The sequence below is a fragment of the Hippopotamus amphibius genome, chromosome 3, assembly GCF_030028045.1.
Source record: "Hippopotamus amphibius kiboko isolate mHipAmp2 chromosome 3, mHipAmp2.hap2, whole genome shotgun sequence".
In the NCBI taxonomy this organism is placed as follows: domain Eukaryota; kingdom Metazoa; phylum Chordata; class Mammalia; order Artiodactyla; family Hippopotamidae; genus Hippopotamus; species Hippopotamus amphibius.
This window is the reverse complement of record NC_080188.1, coordinates 123,058,054-123,078,416: the sequence shown is the minus strand read 5'-3', so window position 1 is coordinate 123,078,416 and position 20,363 is coordinate 123,058,054. Positions and strand designations below refer to the sequence as shown.

General features: G+C 50.1%; 1 protein-coding gene across 4 annotated transcripts in view; it reads left to right on the top strand.

The window, feature by feature from the left end:
- Positions 1-20,363, top strand: part of AHNAK (AHNAK nucleoprotein) — an 88,408-nt gene that overhangs the window by 11,312 nt on the left and 56,733 nt on the right. For 3 of the 4 annotated variants that reach the window (XM_057725832.1, XM_057725830.1, XM_057725831.1), the window contains one exon: positions 912-20,192. The exons of the other annotated variant lie outside the window; for it this stretch is intronic. In XM_057725832.1, coding sequence (XP_057581815.1) covers positions 912-19,355 — 18,444 coding nt within the window. In that variant the 3' untranslated portion in view covers positions 19,356-20,192. Of the gene's footprint in view, positions 1-911; positions 20,193-20,363 lie in introns of those variants that run through there. 4 annotated transcript variants of the gene reach the window in all.

The window sequence follows — 20,363 nt, the reverse complement described above, 5'->3', positions numbered from 1 at the left end:
CCCGACCACGCTGACGGGCTGGCCCCCTTTCCTGAGCCCCGCTGTCCACCTGCTGGATCTTGCTTGTCCGCCTGGCTTGTCTCTCTTGCTCTCACTCACTGCTCTCTGTCGAGCCAGCCTGTTTCTCCTTTTCATGTGTGGCTGATGCTGTCGCTAAAAGTCTCCCGTTGGTCTCTTCAGAGGGCCCCTGCCTGGGGACCCACTCATCTGTCTGGTCCTAGGTGCCAGGAGGAAGTCGGCTGCTTTGCAAGCATCTCTGAAATGATTTCACCGGTGTCCAGGTGTCTGCCTCACAGACATCATTTTTCTACTTCCAGAGGCCTGGACTCATCTGTGAGTCAGAGGCTGGGCAGCAAAGTGCCCGAGGGGGGACGTTTCTCTCCTCCTTCTGACGGCTTGTTTATTTAACAAATAGTGAGTCCTCAAAGTGGAGGGGTTAACCCCAGCACAACCAGGCTCTGCTGATGCTTTCCGAAGGGTCCCTGGGAGGATTCCCCTCCAGATTAAACAAACAAGCCAGGTAGCTGAGAGCTGAGAGCTGAAGGTCAAGTCAGCACAGAGCTGTTCACCAGGAGGCATCCATGAAACCTGATGGGCTGATTCAAATCTAAAATTGATTGTAAATCCTTCTGCCAGACCCTGCTGTCCAGGAGTCTACTGTCCCCACTCCCCATGGCTTTTGCTTACCAGAGGTTCCCCAAATGATTTCTGTTTTCCTCCTGTGATGTGGCTGTCAGCGCCTCTCTTCAGTCCCTTGTGCTGTGTCCCAGGAGGCTCTGTGGGCCTCCCTTACGGTCCCAGCTTCTTTGCGAAACAGGCAACCATGTTGTCGGCTGGGCTGCGGCCGGGCGTCTGTCACCCACGCAGACTCTGCTGCAACCTGTGGGGGGGGGGGGCGTGTGTTTCTGCAGAGCGGGGATGACGAGGAGTACCAGCGCATCTACACCACGAAGATCAAGCCTCGGCTGAAGTCAGAGGACGGAGTGGAAGGGGAGCCTGGGGAGACCCAGAGCCGCACCATCACGGTGACTAGGAGGGTCACGGCCTACACCGTGGATGTGACGAGCCGCGAAGGAGCCAAGGACATCGACATCAGCAGCCCTGAGTTCAAGATCAAGATCCCACGGCATGAACTGACCGAAATTTCCGCTGTGGATATGGAGACCCAGCCTGGGAAGACAGTGATCAGACTGCCCTCGGGGGCAGCGTCCCCCACCACGGGCTCCACTGTGGACATCCGAGCGGGGTCCATTTCTGCTTCGGGACCAGAGCTCCAAAGTGCTGGCCACTCGAAGGTCCAGGTCACCGTGCCTGGGCTAAAGGTGGGAAGCCCGGGCGCCCGTGTCAGTGCAAAGGGCTTGGACTTGGGTAGCAAAGGAGGAGTCCAAGTCCCAGGGGTGGACGTTGCATCTTCTCTTGGGGGTGGGGCAGTAGAGGGGCAGGGCCCATCTCTTGAGAGTGGCAATAATGGGAAAATTACATTTCCCACCATGAAGGTGCCAAAATTTGGTGTCTCGGCAGGGTCTGAGTGCCAGGCCCCAGAGGCAGGGTTGAGTGTTTCTGCCCCTGAATTCTCTGTGGGGCACAAGGGTGGCAAGCCAGGCTTGACCATTGGTGGGAGGTTACAGACCCCTCAGCTGGAAGTCAATGCTCCCTCTGCCAATATTGAGGGGCTTGAGGGGAAGCTGAAGGGCCCTCAAATCACTGGGCCATCCCTTGAGGGTGACCTAGGCCTGAAAGGTGCCAAGCCACAGGGGAATTTAGGGGTGGACATCTCTGTGCCCAAAATCAAGGGTGGCATCACTGGCTCCAGTGTGGAAGTTCAAGCCCCTGACATCGGTATTCATGGACCGGGGGGCAAACTGAATGTGCCCACGGTGAAGGCCCCCAAATTCTCTGTATCAGGTTCTAAGGGAGAGGGAGCTGGCATTGATGTGACACTGCCCACAGGTGAAGTGACTCTTCCTGGGGTCTCTGGGGATGTTGGCCTGCCTGAGGTTGCTTCTGGAGGGCTGGAAGGGAAGATGAAGGGTCCTAAAATCAAGAGTCCTGAAATGATTGTTCAGAAACCTAAAATCTCCATGCAGGATGTGGATCTGAGCCTCAGGTCCCCTAAACTGAAAGGAGACATTAAGGTTTCTGCTCCTGAAGTTCAAGGTGATGTTAAAGGCCCTCAAGTGGCAGTTAAAGGCGCCAAAGTGGACATAGAGACACCCAGCCTAGAGGGGACCATGACTGGTCCCAAGCTTAGTGGTCCTTCTGGGAAAGCAGGAACCTGCAGTATCTCTATGGCAGATGTAGACTTAAATCTGGCTGCAACAAAAGTGAAAGGGGGTGCAGATGTCATGCTTCCAAAAGTAGAGGGGAAAGTCAGTGGCCCTGAAGTTGATGTCAAAGGCCCCAAGGTGAGTGTCAGTGCCCCCGACGTGGACGTTCATGGTCCAGATTGGACCCTGAAAATGCCCAAGGTGAAAATGCCCAAGTTCAGCACCCCAGGAGTCAAAGCAGAAGGGCCAGATGTAGACGTGAATCTCCCCAAAGGTGACGTCAGTATTTCAGGGCCCAAGGTCAATGTGGAAGCTCCAAATGTCAACATAGGGGGCCTGGCGGGCAACCTTAAAGGCCCCGATGTTCAGCTGCCTGAAGTGAGTGTCAAGACACCAAAGATCTCCATGCCTGATGTGGATTTGCATGTGAAAGGCCCAAAGGTAAAAGGAGAGTATGATGTAACAGCACCAAAACTTGAAGGAGAGCTGAAAGGCCCCAGAATGGACATTGACGCCCCTGATGTGGACGTTCATGGCCCGAACTGGCACCTGAAGATGCCCAAGATGAAAATGCCCAAATTCACTGTGCCAGGGCTCAAAGCAGAGGGCCCTGAAGTGAATGTAAACCTGCCTAAGCCTGATGTGGACATTTCTGGGCCCAAGGTAGATGTCAGTGCTCCAGATATGAGTATTGAGGGACCAGAGGGGAAATTGAAAGGAACCAAGTTTAAGATGCCTGAGATGAATATCAAAGCCCCAAAGATCTCCATACCAGATGTGGACTTACATTTGAAAGGCCCTAGTGTAAGAGGAGAATACGATGTCACAGTGCCAAAGGTTGAAGGTGAGGTTAAAGTTCCTGATGTTGAACTTAAAAGTGCCAAAGTGGACATTGATGCTACAGATGTGGACATTCACGGCCCAGACTGGCACCTAAAGATGCCCAAGGTGAAAATGCCCAAGTTCGGCATGCCCGGCTTCAAAGCAGAGGGCCCAGAAGTGGATGTGAACCTGCCCAAGACTGACATTGACATCGCTGGACCCAAGGTGGATGTTGACGTTCCAGATGTGAATATTGAAGGGCCTGAAGGAAAGCTGAAAGGTCCCAAGTTTAAGATGCCTGAGATGAATATCAAGGCCCCCAAGATCTCCATGCCTGATGTAGATTTGCATATGAAAGGTCCCAAGGTAAAGGGAGAATATGATGTTACAGTGCCAAAGCTGGAAGGGGACCTGAAGGGGCCGAAAGTTGACATCAGTGCCCCAGATGTTGAAGTTCACGGTCCTGATTGGAACCTAAAGATGCCCAAGATGAAAATGCCCAAGTTCAGCATGCCCGGCTTCAAAGCAGAGGGCCCAGAAGTGGATGTGAACCTGCCCAAGACTGACATTGACATCGCTGGACCCAAGGTGGATGTTGACGTTCCAGATGTGAATATTGAAGGGCCTGAAGGAAAAATGAAAGGTCCCAAGTTTAAGATGCCTGAGATGAATATCAAGGCCCCCAAGATCTCCATGCCTGATGTAGATTTGCATATGAAAGGTCCCAAGGTAAAGGGAGAATATGATGTTACAGTGCCAAAGCTGGAAGGGGACCTGAAGGGGCCGAAAGTTGACATCAGTGCCCCAGATGTTGAAGTTCACGGTCCTGATTGGAACCTAAAGATGCCCAAGATGAAAATGCCCAAGTTCACCATGCCCAGCCTTAAAGGAGAGGGCCCAGAATTGGATGTGAATCTGCCCAAGGCTGATGTCGACATTTCCATACCCAAGGTAGATATTAGTGCTCCAGATCTGAGCCTCGAAGGACCAGAAGGGAAGTTGAAAGGCCCCAAGTTTAAGATGCCTGAGATGCACTTCAAAGCTCCTAAGATGACCCTGCCAGATGTTGACATGGATCTTAAAGGACCCAAAATGAAAGGGAATCTAGATGTGTCTGCACCAAAAATAGAAGGGGCAATGAAGGCTCCAGATGTGGACATCAAAGGCCCCAAAGTGGACGTTAAAGCACCAGATGTGGAAGTTCAGGGTGCAGACTGGAGTCTGAAGATGCCCAAGATGAAAATGCCCAAGTTCAGCATGCCTGGCTTCAAAGGAGAGGGCCCTGACGTGGATGTGAACCTGCCCAAGGCTGACATGGATGTCTCAGGACCCAAGGTGGACATTGAAGGCCCAGATGTGAGCCTTGAGGGGCCAGAAGGAAAGCTGAGGGGCCCCAAGTTTAAGATGCCTGAGATGCACTTCAAGGCCCCCAAGATCTCCATGCCTGATGTGGACTTAAACTTGAAAGGCCCCAAAGTCAAAGGGGATGTGGATGTGTCTGTGCCCAAGATAGAAGGTGAAATGAAAGTGCCAGATGTGGACATCAAAGGCCCCAAAGTGGACGTCGATGCTCCTGCTGTGGATGTTCAAGGCCCAGACTGGCACCTGAAGATGCCCAAGATGAAAATGCCCAAGTTCAGCATGCCTGGCTTCAAAGGAGAGGGCCCTGACGTGGATGTGAACCTGCCTAAGGCTGACATGGATGTCTCAGGACCCAAGGTGGACATTGAAGCCCCAGATGTGAGCCTTGAGGGGCCAGAAGGAAAGCTGAGGGGCCCCAAGTTTAAGATGCCTGAGATGCACTTCAAGGCCCCCAAGATCTCCATGCCTGATGTGGACTTAAACTTGAAAGGCCCCAAAGTCAAAGGGGATATGGATGTGTCTGTGCCCAAGATAGAAGGTGAAATGAAAGTGCCAGATGTGGACATCAAAGGCCCCAAAGTGGATGTTGCTGTCCCAGATGTGGATGTTCAAGGCCCAGACTGGCACCTGAAGATGCCCAAGATGAAAATGCCCAAGTTCAGCATGCCTGGCTTCAAAGGAGAGGGCCCTGACGTGGATGTGAACCTGCCTAAGGCTGACATGGATGTCTCAGGACCCAAGGTGGACATTGAAGCCCCAGATGTGAGCCTTGAGGGGCCAGAAGGAAAGCTGAGAGGCCCCAAGTTTAAGATGCCTGAGATGCACTTCAAGACCCCCAAGATCTCCATGCCTGATGTGGACTTAAACTTGAAAGGCCCCAAAGTCAAAGGGGATGTGGATGTGTCTGTGCCCAAGATAGAAGGTGAAATGAAAGTGCCAGATGTGGACATCAAAGGCCCCAAAGTGGATGTTGCTGTCCCAGATGTGGATGTTCAAGGCCCAGACTGGCACCTGAAGATGCCCAAGATGAAAATGCCCAAGTTCAGCATGCCCGGCTTCAAAGGAGAGGGCCCTGACGTGGATGTGAACCTGCCCAAAGCCGACATCGATATCTCAGGACCCAAGGTGGACATTGAAGCCCCAGATGTGAGCCTTGAGGGGCCAGAAGGGAAGCTCAAAGGTCCTAAGTTTAAGATGCCTGAGATGCACTTCAGGACTCCAAAGATCTCCATGCCTGACATTGATTTAAACCTGAAGGGCCCCAAGGCAAAAGGTGATGTGGATGTTTCTCTGCCCAAAGTTGAAGGGGATCTGAAAGGACCAGAGGTTGACATCAAAGGCCCCAAAGTGGACATTGATGTCCCTGATGTGGATGTTCATGGCCCCGACTGGCACCTGAAGATGCCCAAGATAAAAATGCCCAAGATCAGCATGCCTGGCTTCAAAGGAGAGGGTCCAGAAGTGGATGTGAACCTGCCTAAGGCTGACATTGATGTCTCAGGACCCAAGGTGGACATTGATGTTCCAGATGTGAATATTGAAGGTCCAGATGCAAAACTAAAAGGTCCTAAATTTAAGTTGCCAGAAATGAATATAAAGCCTCAGAAGATATCCATGCCAGATGTCAGTTTGCATTTGAAAGGCCCTAAAATGAAAGGAGATTATGATGTTACAGTTCCAAAAGTAGAAGGAGAGATTAAAGCTCCTGATGTTGACATCGAAGGTCCCAAAGTGGACATTAATGCACCAGATGTGGGAGTTCATGGTCCAGACTGGCACCTGAAGATGCCCAAAGTGAAAATGCCCAAGTTCAGCATGCCTGGCTTCAAAGGAGAGGGTCCAGAAGTGGATGTGAACCTGCCCAAGGCTGACATAGATGTCTCAGGACCCAAGGTGGACATTGATGTTCCAGATGTGAATATTGAAGGTCCAGAGGGGAAGCTAAAGAGTCCCAAGTTCAAGATGCCAAGCATGCATATACAGACACACAAAATCTCTATGCCTGATGTTGGACTTAATCTGAAAACCCCTAAACTGAAAACTGATGTCGATGTTTCTCTTCCCAAAGTGGAAGGAGACTTGAAAGGTCCTGGAATTGACATAAAAGTGCCTAAAGTGGATGTGGATGTTGGTGACATAGATATTGAATGTCCAGAAGGCAAACTTAAGGGTCCCAAATTTAAGATGCCTGAGATGCACTTCAAGACCCCCAAGATCTCCATGCCTGATGTGGACTTAAACTTGAAAGGCCCCAAAGTCAAAGGGGATGTGGATGTGTCTGTGCCCAAGATAGAAGGTGAAATGAAAGTGCCAGATGTGGACATCAAAGGCCCCAAAGTGGACGTCGATGCTCCTGCTGTGGATGTTCAAGGCCCAGACTGGCACCTGAAGATGCCCAAGATGAAAATGCCCAAGTTCAGCATGCCTGGCTTCAAAGGAGAGGGCCCCGACGTGGATGTGAACCTGCCCAAGGCTGACATGGATGTCTCTGGCCCCAAGGTGGACATTGAAGCCCCAGATGTGAGCCTTGAGGGGCCAGAAGGAAAGCTGAGAGGCCCCAAGTTTAAGATGCCTGAGATGCACTTCAAGGCCCCCAAGATCTCCATGCCTGATGTGGACTTAAACTTGAAAGGCCCCAAAGTCAAAGGGGATATGGATGTGTCTGTGCCCAAGATAGAAGGTGAAATGAAAGTGCCAGATGTGGACATCAAAGGCCCCAAAGTGGATGTTGATGTCCCAGATGTGGATGTCCGAGGCCCAGACTGGCACCTGAAGATGCCCAAGATGAAAATGCCTAAGTTCAGCATGCCTGGCTTCAAAGGAGAGGGCCCTGACGTGGATGTGAACCTGCCCAAGGCTGACGTGGATGTCTCTGGCCCCAAGGTGGACATTGAAGCCCCAGATGTGAGCCTTGAGGGGCCAGAAGGAAAGCTGAGAGGCCCCAAGTTTAAGATGCCTGAGATGCACTTCAAGACCCCCAAGATCTCCATGCCTGATGTGGACTTAAACTTGAAAGGCCCCAAAGTCAAAGGGGATGTGGATGTGTCTGTGCCCAAGATAGAAGGTGAAATGAAAGTGCCAGATGTGGACATCAAAGGCCCCAAAGTGGATGTTGATGTCCCAGATGTGGATGTCCGAGGTCCAGACTGGCACCTGAAGATGCCCAAGATGAAAATGCCCAAGTTCAGCATGCCTGGCTTCAAAGGAGAGGGCCCTGACGTGGATGTGAACCTACCAAAGGCTGACATTAATGTTTCTGGCCCCAGAGTGGACATTGACACTCCTGATTTCGATATTGAGGGACCAGAAGGAAAATTAAAAGGCTCTAAATTTAAGATGCCAAAGTTGAATATCAAAGCTCCCAAGATCTCCATGCCTGATGTGGACTTGAATTTGAAGGGACCCAAACTGAAAGGAGAGATGGATGCTTCTGTGCCAGAACTAGAAGGTGATCTCAGAGGTCCGCAAGTTGATATCAAAGGTCCCAGTGTCGATGTGGATGTGCCTGATGTTGATCTGGAATGTCCTGATGCAAAGCTGAAAGGACCTAAATTTAAGATGCCTGAGATGCACTTCAAGACCCCCAAGATCTCCATGCCAGATGTGGACTTGCACTTGAAAGGCCCCAAAGTCAAAGGGGATATGGATGTGTCTGTGCAAAAATTGGAGGGAGATTTGAAAGGCCCCAGTGTCGATGTGGAGGTGCCTGATGTTGATCTGGAATGTCCTGATGCAAAGTTGAAAGGATCCAAGTTTAAGATGCCTGAGATGCATTTCAAGGCCCCCAAGATCTCCATGCCTGATGTGGACTTAAACTTGAAAGGCCCCAAAGTTAAAGGGGATGTGAATGTGTCTGTGCCCAAGATAGAAGGTGAAATGAAAGTGCCAGATGTGGACATCAAAGGCCCAAAAGTGGATGTCGATGCTCCTGCTGTGGATGTTCAAGGCCCAGACTGGCACCTGAAGATGCCCAAGATGAAAATGCCCAAGTTCAGCATGCCTGGCTTCAAAGGAGAGGGCCCTGACGTGGATGTGAACCTGCCCAAGGCTGACATGGATGTCTCTGGCCCCAAGGTGGACATTGAAGCCCCAGATGTGAGCCTTGAGGGGCCAGAAGGAAAGCTGAGAGGCCCCAAGTTTAAGATGCCTGAGATGCACTTCAAGGCCCCCAAGATCTCCATGCCTGATGTGGACTTAAACTTGAAAGGCCCCAAAGTCAAAGGGGATGTGGATGTGTCTGTGCCCAAGATAGAAGGTGAAATGAAAGTGCCAGATGTGGACATCAAAGGCCCCAAAGTGGATGTTGCTGTCCCAGATGTGGATGTCCGAGGTCCAGACTGGCACCTGAAGATGCCCAAGATGAAAATGCCTAAGTTCAGCATGCCTGGCTTCAAAGGAGAGGGCCCTGACGTGGATGTGAACCTGCCCAAGGCTGACATGGATGTCTCTGGCCCCAAGGTGGACATTGAAGCCCCAGATGTGAGCCTTGAGGGGCCAGAAGGAAAGCTGAGAGGCCCCAAGTTTAAGATGCCTGAGATGCACTTCAAGACCCCCAAGATCTCCATGCCTGATGTGGACTTAAACTTGAAAGGCCCCAAAGTCAAAGGGGATGTGGATGTGTCTGTGCCCAAGATAGAAGGTGAAATGAAAGTGCCAGATGTGGACATCAAAGGCCCCAAAGTGGACGTCGATGCTCCTGCTGTGGATGTTCAAGGCCCAGACTGGCACCTGAAGATGCCCAAGATGAAAATGCCCAAGTTCAGCATGCCTGGCTTCAAAGGAGAGGGCCCCGACGTGGATGTGAACCTGCCCAAGGCTGACATGGATGTCTCTGGCCCCAAGGTGGACATTGAAGCCCCAGATGTGAGCCTTGAGGGGCCAGAAGGAAAGCTGAGAGGCCCCAAGTTTAAGATGCCTGAGATGCACTTCAAGGCCCCCAAGATCTCCATGCCTGATGTGGACTTAAACTTGAAAGGCCCCAAAGTCAAAGGGGATATGGATGTGTCTGTGCCCAAGATAGAAGGTGAAATGAAAGTGCCAGATGTGGACATCAAAGGCCCCAAAGTGGATGTTGATGTCCCAGATGTGGATGTCCGAGGCCCAGACTGGCACCTGAAGATGCCCAAGATGAAAATGCCTAAGTTCAGCATGCCTGGCTTCAAAGGAGAGGGCCCTGACGTGGATGTGAACCTGCCCAAGGCTGACGTGGATGTCTCTGGCCCCAAGGTGGACATTGAAGCCCCAGATGTGAGCCTTGAGGGGCCAGAAGGAAAGCTGAGAGGCCCCAAGTTTAAGATGCCTGAGATGCACTTCAAGACCCCCAAGATCTCCATGCCTGATGTGGACTTAAACTTGAAAGGCCCCAAAGTCAAAGGGGATGTGGATGTGTCTGTGCCCAAGATAGAAGGTGAAATGAAAGTGCCAGATGTGGACATCAAAGGCCCCAAAGTGGATGTTGATGTCCCAGATGTGGATGTCCGAGGTCCAGACTGGCACCTGAAGATGCCCAAGATGAAAATGCCCAAGTTCAGCATGCCTGGCTTCAAAGGAGAGGGCCCTGACGTGGATGTGAACCTGCCCAAAGCCGACATCGATATCTCAGGACCCAAGGTGGACATTGAAGGCCCTGATGTTAATACTGAAGGCCCAGAGGGAAAGTTGAAAGGACCTAAGTTCAAGATGCCGGAGATGAACATCAAGGCCCCCAAGATCTCCATGCCTGACTTTGATTTGCACCTGAAAGGTCCTAAGGTGAAAGGAGATGCGGATGTTTCTCTGCCTAAGGTGGAAGGTGACCTAAAGGCCCCTGCAGTTGACATCAAAGGCCCCAAAGTGGACATTGATGCCCCAGATGTGGATGTTCAAGGCCCCGACTGGCACCTGAAGATGCCCAAGATAAAAATGCCCAAGATTAGCAAGCCCAGCTTCAAAGGAGAGGGCCCTGACGTGGATGTGAACCTGCCTAAGGCTGACATTGATTTCTTAGGACCCAAGGTGGATATTGAAGGCCCTGATGCTAACATTGAAGGACCAGAAGGAAAGTTGAAAGGTCCTAAGTTCAAGATGCCGGAGATGAACATCAAGGCCCCTAAGATCTCCATGCCTGACTTTGATTTGCACCTGAAAGGTCCGAAGGTGAAAGGAGATGTGGATGTTTCTCTGCCTAAGGTGGAAGGTGACCTAAAGGCCCCTGAGGTTGACATCAAGGGACCCAAAGTGGACATCGATGCTCCAGATGTGGATGTTCAAGGCCCAGACTGGCACCTGAAGATGCCCAAGATGAAAATGCCCAAGTTCAGCATGCCTGGCTTCAAAGGAGAGGGCCCTGACGTGGATGTGAACCTGCCCAAAGCCGACATTGATATCTCAGGACCCAAGGTGGACATTGATGTTCCCGATATGGATATTGAAGGTCCAGATGCAAAACTGAAGGGTCCTAAGTTCAAGATGCCAGAGATGAACATCAAAGCCCCCAAGATCTCCATGCCTGACATTGATCTTAATCTGAAGGGCCCCAAAGTGAAGGGTGATGTGGATGTGTCTTTACCAAAAGTGGAAGGTGAGCTTAAAGTTCCTGAAGTGGATATTAAAGGCCCCAGAGTGGACATTGATGTCCCAGATGTGGATGTTCAAGGCCCAGACTGGCACCTGAAGATGCCCAAGATAAAAATGCCCAAGTTCAGCATGCCCGGCTTCAAAGGAGAGGGTCCAGAAGTGGATGTGAACCTGCCCAAGGCTGACATAGACGTCTCAGGACCCAAGGTGGACATTGATGTTCCAGATGTGAATATTGAAGGCCCAGATGCAAAACTGAAGGGTCCCAAGTTCAAGATGCCAGAGATGAATATCAAAGCTCCCAAGATATCAATGCCAGATTTGGACCTTAATCTTAAAGGCGCTAAAATGAAAGGGGAAGTGGATGTTTCACTTCCAAATGTAGAAGGTGATTTGAAAGGGCCTTCTGTTGATATCAAAGGCCCGAAGGTCGATGTAGATGTGCCGGATATTGACATTCATGGCCCAGAAGGCAAATTAAAAGGTTCAAAGCTGAAGATGCCTGATATGCATGTAAACGTGCCCAAGATCTCCATGCCAGAAATTGACCTGAATTTGAAAGGCCCAAAACTTAAGGGAGATGTTGATGTTTCTGGACCCAAATTGGAAGGTGATGTTAAAGCTCCCAAGTTGGAAGTAAAGGGCCCAGAAGTGGACATTTCTGGTCCTAAGCTCAATATTGAAGGCAAATCAAAGAAATCTCGTTTTAAGCTTCCTAAATTTAATTTTTCAGGCTCCAAAGTCCAGACGCCTGAGGTAGATATCAAAGTCAAAAAGCCAGATATTGATGTAACAGGTCCAAAAGTTGACATTAATGCTCCAGATATTGAGGTCCAAGGAAAAGCGAAAGGATCCAAGTTCAAAATGCCTTTCCTGAGTATTTCATCTCCTAAAGTGTCTATGCCTGATGTGGAGCTAAATCTGAAAGGTCCCAAAATCAAAGGAGACTTAGATGTTGCAGGTCCTAATTTAGAAGGTGATTTTAAAGGACCCAAAGTGGATATCCAGGCACCAGAAGTTCATCTTGATGCACCTGATGTGGATGTTCACGGTCCAGACTGGAATTTGAAAATGCCCAAGATGAAAATGCCCAAGTTCAGTGTGCCCAGCTTAAAAGCAGAAGGGCCAGACATGGCTGTGGATTTGCCGAAAGGCGATATCAACATAGAGGGTCCCAGAATGGACATTGAGGGTCCAGAAGTCAATGTGGAAGGTCTAGAGGGAGGCTTAAAAGGTCCCAAACTCAAGATGCCTGACATGAATATCAAAGCTCCCAAGATCTCCATGCCTGACATTGATTTAAACCTGAAGGGCCCCAAGGTGAAAGGTGATGTGGATGTTTCTCTGCCCAAAGTTGAAGGGGATCTGAAAGGACCAGAGGTTGACATCAAAGGCCCCAAAGTGGACATTGATGTCCCTGATGTGGATGTTCATGGCCCAGACTGGCACCTGAAGATGCCCAAGGTGAAAATGCCCAAGTTCAGCATGCCTGGCTTCAAAGGAGAAGGCCCAGAAGTGGATGTGAACCTGCCCAAGGCTGACATTGACGTCTCAGGACCCAAGGTGGACATTGATGTTCCGGATGTGAATATTGAAGGTCCAGATGCAAAACTGAAGGGCCCCAAATTCAAGATGCCAGAGATGAATATCAAAGCTCCCAAAATCTCCATGCCTGACCTTGACTTTAACCTGAAGGGCCCCAAAGTGAAGGGTGATGTGGATGTGTCTTTGCCAAAAGTAGAAGGTGACCTCAAGGCTCCTGAGGTGGACATCAAGGGCCCCAAAGTGGACATTGAAACTCCTGATATTAACATTGAAGGCCCAGAGGGGAAATTGAAGGGGCCCAAATTCAAGATGCCGGATATGCACCTGAAGGCTCCCAAGATCTCCATGCCTGACATTGATTTAAACCTGAAGGGGCCCAAGGTGAAGGGTGATATAGATGTTTCCCTTCCCAAGACTGAAGGAGATCTGAAAGGTCCTGAGATAGACCTCAAAGGTCCCAAAGTGGACATCGATGCACCAGATGTGGATGTTCAAGGCCCAGACTGGCACCTGAAGATGCCCAAGATAAAAATGCCCAAGATCAACATGCCCGGCTTCAAAGGAGAGGGCCCAGAAGTAGATGTGAACCTGCCCAAGGCTGACATTGATGTGTCAGGACCCAAGGTGGACATTGAAGGCCCTGATGTTAATATTGAAGGACCTGAGGGAAAGTTAAAAGGTCCTAAGTTCAAGATGCCAGAGATGAACATCAAGGCCCCCAAGATCTCCATGCCTGACTTTGATTTGCACCTGAAAGGTCCTAAGGTGAAAGGAGATGTGGATGTTTCTCTGCCTAAGGTGGAAGGTGACCTAAAGGCCCCTGAAGTTGACATCAAAGGCCCCAAAGTGGATATCGATGTCCCAGATGTGGACGTGCATGGCCCCGACTGGCACCTGAAGATGCCCAAGATAAAAATGCCCAAGTTCAGCATGCCCGGCTTCAAAGGAGAGGGACCAGAGGTAGATGTGAACCTGCCCAAGGCTGACATTGATGTCTCAGGACCCAGGGTGGACATTGATGTTCCAGATGTGAATATTGAAGGTCCAGATGCAAAACTGAAGGGTCCCAAGTTCAAGATGCCAGAGATGAACATCAAAGCCCCCAAGATCTCCATGCCTGACTTTGATTTGCACCTGAAAGGTCCGAAGGTGAAAGGAGATGTGGATGTTTCTCTGCCTAAGGTGGAAGGTGACCTAAAGGCCCCTGAAGTTGACATCAAGGGACCCAAAGTGGACATCGATGCTCCAGATGTGGATGTTCAAGGCCCCGACTGGCACCTGAAGATGCCCAAGATAAAAATGCCCAAGATCAGCATGCCTGGCTTCAAAGGAGAGGGCCCTGACATGGATGTGAACCTGCCCAAGGCTGACATTGATGTCTCAGGACCCAGCGTGGACATAGACACTCCTGACATTGATCTTCATGGTCCAGAAGGGAAACTGAAGGGCCCCAAGTTTAAAATGCCTGACCTACACCTCAAGGCACCCAAGATCTCCATGCCTGAGGTTGACCTGAATCTGAAGGGCCCCAAGGTAAAGGGTGATGTGGACGTTTCTCTGCCCAAAGTTGAAGGTGACCTCAAGGGCCCGGAAGTTGACATCAAAGGCCCCAGAGTGGACATTGATGTCCCAGATGTGGATGTGCATGGCCCAGACTGGCACCTGAAGATGCCCAAGGTGAAAATGCCCAAGTTCAGCATGCCTGGCTTCAAAGGAGAGGGCCCTGACGTGGATGTGAACCTGCCCAAGGCTGACATGGATGTCTCAGGACCCAAGGTGGACATTGATGTTCCGGATGTGAATATTGAAGGTCCGGATGCAAAACTGAAGGGTCCCAAGTTCAAGATGCCAGAGCTGAATATCAAAGCTCCTAAGATCTCCATGCCTGACTTAAACCTGAAAGGACCCAAAGTAAAGGGAGATATGGATGTTACTCTGCCTAAGGTGGAAGGTGACCTAAAGGCCCCTGAGGTTGACATCAAAGGCCCCAAAGTGGACATCGATGTCCCAGATGTGAATATGCATGGCCCAGACTGGCACCTGAAGATGCCCAAGATGAAAATGCCCAAGTTCAGCATGCCTGGCTTCAAAGGAGAGGGTCCAGAAGTGGATGTAAACCTGCCTAAGGCTGACATTGACGTCTCAGGACCCAAGGTGGACATTGATGTTCCAGATGTGGATATTGAAGGTCCAGATGCAAAACTGAAGGGCCCTAAATTCAAGATGCCAGAGATGAACATAAAAGCTCCCAAAATCTCCATGCCTGACCTTGACTTTAACCTGAAGGGGCCCAAACTGAAGGGTGATGTGGATGTGTCTTTGCCAAAAGTAGAAGGTGACCTCAAGACTCCTGAGGTGGACATCAAGGGTCCCAAAGTGGACATTGACACTCCTGATATCAATATTGAAGGTCCAGAAGGAAAACTGAAGGGGCCTAAATTTAAGATGCCAGAGATGAACATTAAAGCCCCCAAGATCTCCATGCCTGACTTTGACTTAAATCTGAAAGGACCGAAGGTAAAGGGGGATGTGGACCTTTCACTGCCTAAAGTAGAAGGCAATCTGAGAGGGCCAGAGGTAGACATTGAAGGTCCTGAAGGGAAACTCAAAGGACCCAAATTTAAGATGCCCGATGTCCATTTCAAAACTCCACAAATCTCCATGAGTGACATTGATTTGAACTTGAAAGGACCTAAGATAAGAGGAGATTTGGACACTTCCATCCCTAAAGTGGAAGGAGAACTGAAAGGCCCGAAAGTAGATGTTAAAGGCCCTAAGCTGGACATAGACACTCCTGACATTGATCTTCATGGTCCAGAAGGGAAACTGAAGGGCCCCAAGTTTAAAATGCCTGACCTACACCTCAAGGCACCCAAGATCTCCATGCCTGAGGTTGACCTGAATCTGAAGGGCCCCAAGGTAAAGGGTGATGTGGACGTTTCTCTGCCCAAAGTTGAAGGTGACCTCAAGGGCCCGGAAGTTGACATCAAAGGCCCCAGAGTGGACATTGATGTCCCAGATGTGGATGTGCATGGCCCAGACTGGCACCTGAAGATGCCCAAGGTGAAAATGCCCAAGTTCAGCATGCCTGGCTTCAAAGGAGAGGGCCCTGACGTGGATGTGAACCTGCCCAAGGCTGACATGGATGTCTCAGGACCCAAGGTGGACATTGATGTTCCAGATGTGAATATTGAAGGTCCAGATGCAAAACTGAAGGGTCCCAAGTTCAAGATGCCAGAGCTGAATATCAAAGCTCCTAAGATCTCCATGCCTGACATTGACTTAAACCTGAAAGGACCCAAAGTAAAGGGAGATATGGATGTTACTCTGCCTAAGGTGGAAGGTGACCTCGAGGGCCCGGAAGTTGACATCAAGGGCCCCAAAGTGGACATTGATGTTCCAGATGTGGATGTGCATGGCCCAGACTGGCACCTGAAGATGCCCAAGGTGAAAATGCCCAAGTTCAGTATGCCCGGCTTCAAAGGAGAAGGCCCAGAAGTGGATGTGAACCTGCCCAAGGCTGACATTGACGTCTCAGGACCCAAGGTGGACCTTGATGTTCCAGATGTGAATATTGAAGGTCCAGATGCAAAACTGAAGGGTCCCAAGTTCAAGATGCCAGAGCTGAATATCAAAGCTCCCAAAATCTCCATGCCTGATGTTGACCTGGATTTGAAAGGATCCACAGGCAAAGGAGATTTTGATGTGTCTGTCCCTAAGATTGAAGGGACTTTCAAAGGCCCAGAAGTAGATCTTAAAGGTCCAGGTCTGGATTTTGAAGGCCCTGACGCCAAACTCGGTGGCCCACATTTGAAGATGCCATCACTGGATATATCTGCCCCTAAAGTAGCTGCTCCTGATATTGATCTGCATCTCAAGGCACCCAAAATTGGAGTTTCTGGTCCCAAATTAGAAGGCGGTGAGCTGGACCTGAAGGGGCCCAAAGTTGATTTAGAAGCTCCAAGCTTAGATGTACAAGTGGAGAGCCCAGATATTAACATTGAGGGGCCAGATGTAAAAATTCCCAAATTTAAGAAGCCCAAGTTTGGGTTTGGGGCAAAAAGCCCCAAAGCTGACTTCAAATCACCTTCACTTGATGTGACAGTTCCTGAGGCAGAGATGAATGTTGAGACTCCTGAAATTAGTGTTGGTGGCAAGGGCAAGAAAAGTAAGTTTAAAATGCCTAAAATTCACATGAGTGGTCCTAAAATTAAGGGCAAAAAACAAGGATTTGATTTGAATGCCCCTGGGGGTGAAATTGATGCCAGTCTCAAGTCTCCTGATGTAGATGTCAGTGTTGGGGGGCCGGATGCTGCACTCAAAGTTGACGTGAAATCTCCGAAGACCAAGAAACCTATGTTTGGAAAGATGTACTTCCCAGATGTAGAATTTGACATTAAATCACCTAAATTTAAAGCTGAGGCTTCCCTCCCTAGCCCCAAAATGGGAGGTGAAATCCAGGCACCTGATCTGGATGTTTCTTCACCAGGGATTAATGTGGAAGGTCCTGACATCAAGCTGAAGGCTCCCAAGGTCAAGGTGCCAGGTGTGGATGTCTCAGGGCCAAAAATAGAAGGCAACTTGAAAGGCCCTAGGGTGCAGGCAAACCTGGATGCACCTGACATCAACATTGAAGGCACAGATGCTAAAGTCAAAGCACCATCATTTGGCATATCTGCCCCTCAAGTCTCCATCCCTGATGTGAATTTTAGCTTGAAGGGACCAAAGATAAAGGATGATGTCCCCAGTGTGGGACTGGAAGGACCAGACGTAGATCTGCAAGGTCCAGAATCGAAAATTAAGTTCCCCAAGTTTTCGATGCCCAAGATCGGCATCCCTGGTGTAAAAATGGAGAGTGGGGGAGCTGAGGTTCAGCTGCCCTCTCTTGAAGGAGGCTTGAGCGCACCAGATGTTAAACTTGAAGGGCCCGATGTGTCTCTGAAGGGGCCAAAAGTAGACTTGCCTTCAGTGAACCTCTCTGCGCCAAAAGTCTCTGGACCTGACCTTGACCTGAACTTGAAAGGACCAAGTTTGAAGGGAGACCTGGATGTATCTGTTCCCAGCATGAAGGTGCATGCTCCTGGGCTTGACCTCAGAGGTGTCGGTGGAAAGGTGAAGGTAGAAGGTGATGGTGTGAAAGTGCCTGGAATTGATGCCACAGCAAAGCTTGATGTCGGTGCACCAGATGTGACCCTGAAGGGACCAAGCCTGCAGGGAGACCTGGCCGTCTCTGGTGACATCAAGTGTCCTAAAGTATCAGTAGGTGCTCCTGATCTAAGCTTGGAGGCACCTGAAGGTGGTATTAAACTTCCCAAGATGAAGCTGCCCCAGTTTGGCATCTCAGCTCCAGGGTCTGACTTGGACATCAACGTCAAGGGGCCACAAGTTTCTGGAGAACTAAAGGGGCCCAGCATGGACATGAACCTTGGAGGCCTGAACCTGAAAGGGCCCCAGATCTCTGGTCCTCAAATCTCGGCACCAGACGTGGACTTGAACTTGGAAGGACCAAAAGTAAAAGGCAGCCTCGGGGCCAGTGGTGAGATGAAAGGCCCCACGGTTGGAGGCAGTCTTCCGGGCATCAGTGTCCAAGGCCTAGAAGGAAACCTCCAAATACCTGGAGTTAAGTCATCCGGATGTGATGTGGAGCTGCCAGGTGTGAATGTGAAACTCCCAACCGGGCAGATTTCTGGTCCTGAAATCAAAGGTGATCTGAAAGGTTCAGGAATAGGTTTCCACGGGGCTGCTCCTGACATTGGTGTGAAAGGGCCTTCATTTAATGTGGCACCTCCTGAGTCAGATTTTGGTGTCAGCTTGAAGGGTCCGAAAATCAAAGGAGGTGTGGACGTTTCAGGGGGTGTCAGTGCCCCAGATATCAGCCTGGGTGAGGGGCATGTGAGCCTCAAAGGTTCCGGAGGGGAGTGGAAGGGACCCCAGGTCTCCTCTGCTCTCAACTTGGATGCACCTAGGTTTGCTGGAGGACTTCATTTCTCAGGACCAAAGGTAGAAGGAGGTGTCAAAGGAGGCCAGATTGGACTTCAGGGTCCTGGGCTGAGTGTGTCTGGGCCTCAAGGTCACTTGGAAAGCGGATCTGGAAAAGTAACATTCCCCAAGATGAAGATCCCCAAGTTCACCTTCTCTGGCCGTGAGCTGGTCGGCAGAGAAGTGGGGGTGGATATTAACTTCCCTACAGCAGAGGCCAGTGTCCAGTCTGGTGCCGGAGAGGGCGAGTGGGAAGAGTCCGATGTAAAACTTAAAAAGTCCAAAATCAAAATGCCTAAGTTCAACTTTTCCAAACCTAAAGGGAAAGCTGGTGTCACTGGCTCACCAGAAGCATCCATTTCGGGGTCCAAAGGTGACCTGAAGAGCTCCAAGGCCAGCCTAGGCTCTCTGGAAGGAGAGGCAGAGGTCGAAACCTCTTCGCCCAAAGGCAAATTCTCCTTATTCAAAAGCAAGAAGCCACAGCACCGCTCAAATTCCTTCAGTGATGAAAGGGAGCACTCTGCACCTTCCACCCCGCCGGGAACTTTGGAGTTCGAAGGTGGGGAAGTGTCGCTGGAAGGCGGGAAAGTCAAAGGGAAACATGGGAAGCTGAAATTTGGTACCTTTGGTGGATTGGGGTCAAAGAGCAAAGGTCATTATGAGGTGACTGGGAGCGATGACGAGGCAGGCAAGTTACAGGGGAGTGGCGTGTCCTTGGCCTCTAAGAAGTCCCGACTGTCATCTTCTTCTAGCAATGACAGTGGGACTAAGGTTGGCATCCAGCTTCCCGAGGTGGAGCTGACAGTTTCCGCAAAGAAAGAGTAGCAGGCCTCTGTGTGTGTGTACATATATGTATAAAAATCCATCAGCCTTGGGTGTGTTTGTATATAAATTGCAAAGAGAAACACGCCGACAGCCTCAGCAATAATGCAAACATCTGGCCTTTGCCAGGGGCAAGCGCTGAAAAACCAACCGCCTTTAGGCTCCTCCTGGAGCTTTACAGATAGGTAAAGAGTTCCAAGTTCTTCATCCAGCCCACGTGCAAAATCAACAGTATTTACCGTAAGGTTTCAGTTTTCTTTTTTGCATTGAACGCTGAGAGCTCCTGTTTACTAAGCAAGCTTTTGTGTTTATTATTTTCATTTTTACTGAATATTGTTAGTGTTGGGGTCATGGAAACCCACTTTTTCATTGTAATGACTTTTGGGGCTTTTGTTAGTAAGGGTGGGGTGGGGTAGAAGGCAGTAGAGGGGGGCCAGACCTTCATTTCTCCTACAATTGGATCTACTTAAACAGCAAACACCCAAAGATGACTGAGAGGAGCCACCAGGCAGGGCGTGTGGGTGTTCCTAGAACCTTTCAGCATTGCTTTTCTTCCCCCAGGGGTGGCGGTCCCAGCCTGTTTGGTGCTCACAGTGAGAGGGAATTTAGAATCTGTTTGCAGATTAGCCAACCCCCCAGCTCAACACGAGGGCCTTCCATTCTGTGTGTTGTAAGAGAAATGTTTTCTTTGTGATTGCCACGTTCCTGATATTAGTTCTGATTTCTTTTAACAAACGTTATCATGATTAAGAAAATTTCCAGCACTTTAATGGCAAATTAATTGAGAATGTAAGAAAATTGATGCTGTCAAGGGCAAATAAAGCTGTTTATTAACCCGGATGTCCTGTCCTGTGCCTTTGCATTCTGGGTTGGGAGGATGAGGCCTGGGGAGGCTGCACACCCAGCCCTGACAGGTCAGACTGGGTCCACTCAGTGGCATCGCTGGTTGCATTAGTGGGTGATGGGAGGAATTCTTTGCTTCTTGATTCTTACGGTGAGGCTGGTTGCACC